Source organism: Diadema antillarum, unplaced genomic scaffold, assembly GCF_040938485.1.
Source record: "Diadema antillarum isolate AM-2024a unplaced genomic scaffold, OU_Dant_1.0 seq00000693_RagTag, whole genome shotgun sequence".
NCBI lineage: Eukaryota > Metazoa > Echinodermata > Echinoidea > Diadematoida > Diadematidae > Diadema > Diadema antillarum.
Window position 1 is genome coordinate 2,095,497 of NW_027271598.1, and position 6,176 is coordinate 2,101,672.

The following is a 6,176-nucleotide window of genomic DNA, read 5'->3' on the forward strand; positions in this document are numbered from 1 at the left end:
ACTACAATATTTTGTGACATCATATTCCCAAAACAATATAAAGGAGGTGAATTCCACCAAATGCACATGTATCATTTTTTCTAATTATTAATTAAATATTCATTTAAACAATTACACGTTCCCCCGACTTGTTACTGACATGTAGGCTAGACCCGAAACTGCACTGCACCGACTCGATCACTCCATTCCCCCAAGAGAGTTGTGCCGAATATTATTTTTATGAGGCCCCATCCATTTCCTGCTCAACCACTCACAACGATGGTCCCCTGTATTCAATAATCTCTCATATTTACTAAAATAATACTCACTATGTATCTTATTTGCAGGTTTTGTATAATTATGTGTAATGCACAATACTATTGTTTAAGTTAATGTTTATGCTATCATTTAAAATCACTGCATTTGCTATTCTACTTCTTTGTAAGTTTGTGTCTTTGGAATTTGTATTGAATTTGTATTTGATTGAATGTGGAAATAAATCTAATCTAATCTAATCAAACATGTGTTTAGGGTAATGTTATTCCCCCTGCTTACTAAAAACAGGTAAGTCAAGTGCCTTTTCATTCTGCTAGAAGAGTGAAAATATGTTGAATTTTCTTTATCTCCTTTTCCATACACAAGCTTGCAGCAGATGGATGAAAAAAAAATAGTATTTTCAGTTTTTACAAGTTTACCACTTCGGCACAATCTAGGTGGTTAGTCTGTGTGCGGAAAAGAACAGCACAATGACAAAAAAACCCAACAACAACAACAACCCCCGAACCATTACTGTTATTTTGTTCGCTTTTAAAGAGATTATTTTGGGGGAAGAAGAAATCGGAAATCTTATCCTATCACGATTAGGTTTGGCTGCAACAGAATACTATTTCTGGTTGATATCAGCAGAATCTCCTAAGGAAATAAGTGACAGAGAGAGAAAGAAAGAGAAAGAGCAAAACAGGATATCTGTGAGGTGACTTAACCCGTTGAAGACGAGTCCCGAGTATACTCGGACAGGTGTCTATGGGAAATGCGTGTTGTAGCAGTAGCCCGTCCCTCAATGGGTTAATCATCCATTTGTTTCATAAGCATAGCTAATTTATGCGATTGTAATCAGCATCATAGTTACGTGAAAGTATATCGAAGTGAAACTTCTATATATTTCTCTTATTCTTCCGTGGGTTTTTTTTTGTGTGTGTTTGTGAAACATTTACCATTCTACTTGTTTTTGTTTACTTTTCTACTCAAAGTTCTCTACAATACAGAGAAAGCTGTGTATCATATACACCACAATATACCAGAAGAGACAGCTAGCGTACTCTTGGTTCATAACGGCGACATCGCCTAAAATTGAATGTTATAAAGTATTCTATAGTATCGTTCATTTATTTCATCAAGTTATGGACATTTCGCCATGGAATGACAAGTGGCTATATTATCGTACTTCAAAACATCAATGCATAGTCACACACTGAGAATGTAATGATTGTATAGATTACAATATACTTTCCAATATACCGTAGTATGGAATTGATTACGTTTGCAATTCTGTGCCCGTAAACATCTCAAAGATTGAAATAGAAATGTATCCAATGATTGAAAATAAGGTTCAAACCACATAATCCGGACAGAATTGCTGGTCAGCGGAGTGTTCAGCCATTTTGTCTCGCCTCACCTCATCTTTGGCTTCAGGTCCACTGGGGAGCTCACATCTGTACGGTCCATAACTCCGCGTTCCTGCTCCCTTCCCATCGGAGTTATCCGGAGTCAAAGCCAGAAGAAAAGGAACACTATAGACTCTTCTAAATAATTCCTGAAGAAGCTCTGTTATCTGCTCCTTCTAAGTAATCGTCATAAACGTGACTCTGTGGTCGAGTTGAGTAAATAAAAGCCTCGGTGTTGATCTGAAACACCGGCGGAATCACACGAACAACGGGCTTGACCGCTAGCCACTGAGCGCGGGTGCCGGCTTTTTAATGGGTTCCAGTGTTTGTCGAAATGTGAGGCCAGAAGACGAGTTGCTACAATGCTATACAATGAGGATTAACGGACTATGGGTAGCCGGGTAGGGGTTGCTAACTGGACAATGTTTAGAACTTCACCAGCGATATCGATTAGGACTTGCCATCCAGTAAGGACAGTCAGAAAAAAAAAAAAGCGGTCGAATGCGAAGGAAGACACCAAACAAAATATTGACACCATATAGGTCTTTCTCATTCCATATAAGATCACCTGATTTGATTGGTCAGATCATCTGCAGATATGATACGCGTCTCCATGGCGACGCCTCAAGCAGAAAGTTACCCCTCCCCCTCCCCCCAGCAGATGGAAATGTTTGTGTGTGTGTGTGTGTGTGTGTGTGTGTTAAAGAAGGACTGTGATGTTGTTGGAATTGCATTATTACTGTGAAGGTCTGTTTTATACCCTCTGGCCCTCCCTAATGTTTATACACATCCATCTGTGATCTACGTCATGTAGTGTGCACCATCCCCAACAACTAAGGGATGTCATGAGGAGGGCACTAAGAAAAGGAAATCATTTGACATTAAGCTATCAGACCTTTTAACACTGCAAAAAGTCCGGTGTCAAATAGTGAACACCGAGCTGGTGTTAAATTTTCGGTCCTCATTTATGGTGTTAAATTAACACCTCTGGGTGTCATTTCCAAATATAAAACTGTTTTTTGAAGAGTTTCTTAGTAACTGCACTTCTTGTTGATTTTTAATTTAAACAAGACGATCAAGAATTTTACATTAAAATACTAGATTTTTGAAAAAATGTGAAAACAAATTTACACCACAGTAACACCAGCTGGTGTGGTCTCTTATTGAAGCTGGACGGGTGTTAAACCATTGATATTAACACCAACAAATATCAAATCAACACCATGTGGTGTCATTTTTGAATTAACACCAGTACAGTGTCAAAATAACACCAGGTACAGTGTCAGATTAACACCACGAAGTGTCAGATGAACACTTTTCAACACCAACACAGTGCATTTTCTACACCTGTGGGTGTGATCCTCTAATGAAGTTTGATCGGTGTTAGATTTAACACCCATGGTGTTAAATCTAACACCGATGTTTTTACAGCGAAGGCTCTTGAAAATGTTCCTTGAAAGAGACTTTTTAGTGTTTTAGCGTGTTTAGTGCTGCTTATACAGACATTATCGTAAGGGTCAGGGTCCAAGATCATGAGCAGTTACTCCGCAAATGAAGTTGGCAAATTATACAATCACCCCAGCAGGGCACTCTAGCTAATGCTGAATAACTTCGGAAACATGAGTAGTCCTTCTAATTTGGCCTTCCTGTAGCCCTCATTTCGAATCGTGTTGAAATCATAGTATGAAAAATAATCTAGATGTCCTTTATGATGTCACTCAATATCGTTAAGATCACAGGTGTAAAAAAAAAAAGATAATAATAAGAATTCAAAAATGAAATACTACTTGTTATCCATGAGCACGGAAAACTTATTTCGTCATGAAACTGTTGATCTTTTAAAATGTATAATAATGTATTGTCCAAGTGCAAGAAAATATTTTGACCAACGTGGCATTGATATTTTATGGGCCCTTTATCGCATTTTCTCTAGAAAGATTCGAATGCTGTGAAAGCAGTTGAAGTCGACTAACATAACATGAACATAAAGATTGACCCATTCTCACTATGATCGAGCAATGCTAGCTATTTTTTTTCTCGATCAAGCCTTCTGACCCAGAGTCGGCACGCACACTTCGACTTGTCGCCGAGACGTGCCGACGAGAGAATGTTCTCCAATTCTCCCGTGGGGAGGACGGATCGATAAGGGCCTGGTGTGTAAGGTCTGACAACAGCGTCGCTTTGTCGTATGCAGATGAGCCATTGTCCCGAGTTCAGACGAGGGGAACGGGTCCCAGCCCTCTCCTTAATAGAACCTATCACTTTGGAAAATTATCGACTTGGAACTGTCTTTTAGTCCAGTCTCGACGGACCTCTGCGTGACACAGCCTCTCTTCCAGTTTGCAAACAAAAGAACAGGTGACAAAGGTTCGCTAATTCTAGTCATTGTTTGGGGGTCAAGAGTTGAATAGGAGGTGTCAAAAGTTCAATCGCCGGTATCTTCAATCTACATGCCGTAATGATTATACTGTTACAATGAATGGAAGCGATGAAATCGATACCAAGTATGGTTTCTTATGGAATAAGATAACTGCAGTAATGAGCTTTAATGAGTACAGAAACATATAGCTGAGTACAGTAAGCCTGTAAGTTGGGCATTATATACAATTGTACTGCCACTTAATTGTGAGTTGACTTTAAAAATACACCCATAAGTGCAATATCAATGAGTTTGATCTAAGAGTTTGATAGGAATGAGTAAAGGTTAACGTTTGGCCGATCATCTTTGGAAGGAAAATGTTGCTCTGGACTAGAGAGGGCGCACATCAGCGTGAAGATAACTGGTCTCATGGAAACTAGTCGGTGTGTTGTGGTCTGTGGAGGGTTTTTAATCAAACTCATCCATTGTAAGCTAATTCAGAAAGTTCTATAGGCATCTTGCAAACAGTTGTTACTACATCATGCAGAAATCTACTCTCTGTGAACTGTTTAATCTCCCAGAATTATCACTTTTTTTTTTTACATTTACACCCTCTCTTTCTTACACTCCCCCTTTCTCTATCTACCTATCTATCTATTCATCTCGTGTCTCTCTGTTAATTTTTCTCTCAATCTATCCCTCTCTCCCTCTCTACTAAACTAACATGAACTTTGAAAGAGCTCTGTGATTTTCTTTCCATACCGACAGTTTTCTACCAAATAATTATTCAGTTCATAGGGGAAAGCAGATTTGTCATACCGCCCTCTTTGGTCGGGATTTTTATTGTAGTTTTAAGAGACGTGCCGCTCCTCTACCAAGCGATGCCCTAAAATCTGTCTTAGGGCGTTTGGGGTTGTTTTCGTTTGTTTGTTTGTACTTTGGTTGGTTGCTGTTTTATTTCTTTATTTTTTTTAGGGGGTAGAATGTTTTGATAATTTGTTTATTTTTCCTACGTAGGACAGTGTAGGATCTGGCTCCAGAATCGAAAATTTTACTCGTTACTAGTTACCGTTCTTGTTGTTGTACATAGGAATATGGCAAGAATACACTGTTTCGCTCACTGTCGGTCAATGACGTCACTGCACCAAATATCCCAGTCTTACTACAGGCGCGTCCTCGTTGTACAGGTTGGTGCAGGGATTATTAAATCTTTTCTCAATTCAGAATATCTCTCTATATTTCTTTATACGCTTACAGCCCTTGGCTATTGTTTCTGATCTCCTGACACATACTTTCGTATAAGTTTAAAATTGTAGGGCCAATACCTGGCTTTTGGTACTGGTGGATCACTTCCTTCAAATACCAATTACACTGGATGTAAACTCATATGAACGTGAAAATTGTATGCCATTCACCGGACACCCTCCCTTTCGTCCTTAATGAGATAGGATGATAATCAGAAATATGTATAATAATGTTTGTTTGTTTGTTTGTTTGTTTGTTTGTTTGTTTTTTTCATTATTCTTTAGTTACATCTGATTTGTACTTTCAGTCAGAAGTCAGACTTCTAATCAACTTTTCTATCTTCTTTTCAGTAATCTCCTTTACCAATTTTGGGAAGACTTACAACCGGCTACCGATGTGATTGACGTCTGAAAAAGAAAATAAATCAAAATCAAAGTAACAGAGCTAAGAAAACATAAAAGAAGCTAAATCTGCTACTCTCCTTACCTGCCTAGGAGGTGCCGTTTATCGCTCCCCCTCCCTCCCTCGCAGATGGAGTTCAAAGTCAGTGAGCGAGAGAGGAGGTTCCGTCTCTGAAGCAGGAGGGCTCTGTCCCGCTCCCTATCCCTGGGCGACCCGTACTTGATTGTTTTCTCCACAAACTCCCTCGGCAGACGGGCGATGGTGGTAGATGACCTCCTCGTTGAGGAGCCGCCGACGTCGGCGACGTCGTCAGACATGTTTGCGTGGAACTAGATCGTTGTGGTAGAAAATTGACACATACCAGACAGAAAAGAACCCCCTGCACTTATTAGAAGGTTTGCATCAGCGTCCATTGTGTACAAAAAGAACGCATATTTGAATAGAACGCTCTCTTTATCAAGATCGTAATAATGATCATTTTTGCTACTTTCTACATTTTTCTGCCGCAGAGAGCAAATTCCATTGGT

At 39.4% G+C, this 6,176-nt stretch overlaps 1 protein-coding gene across 1 annotated transcript in view; it reads right to left on the reverse strand.

Annotated features, from left to right (window-relative positions):
• Positions 1–5,966, reverse strand: part of LOC139737456 (cyclic nucleotide-binding domain-containing protein 2-like) — a 29,824-nt gene extending 23,858 nt beyond the window's left edge. Inside the window, exons 1-2 of the mRNA XM_071648132.1 lie at positions 5,734–5,966; positions 1,655–1,723 (exon numbers count right to left, since the gene is read on the reverse strand). Of these exons, the coding sequence (XP_071504233.1) occupies positions 1,655–1,723; positions 5,734–5,966 (302 nt within the window). The remainder of the gene's footprint in view (positions 1–1,654; positions 1,724–5,733) is intronic.
• Positions 5,967–6,176: the final 210 nt, after the last annotated feature.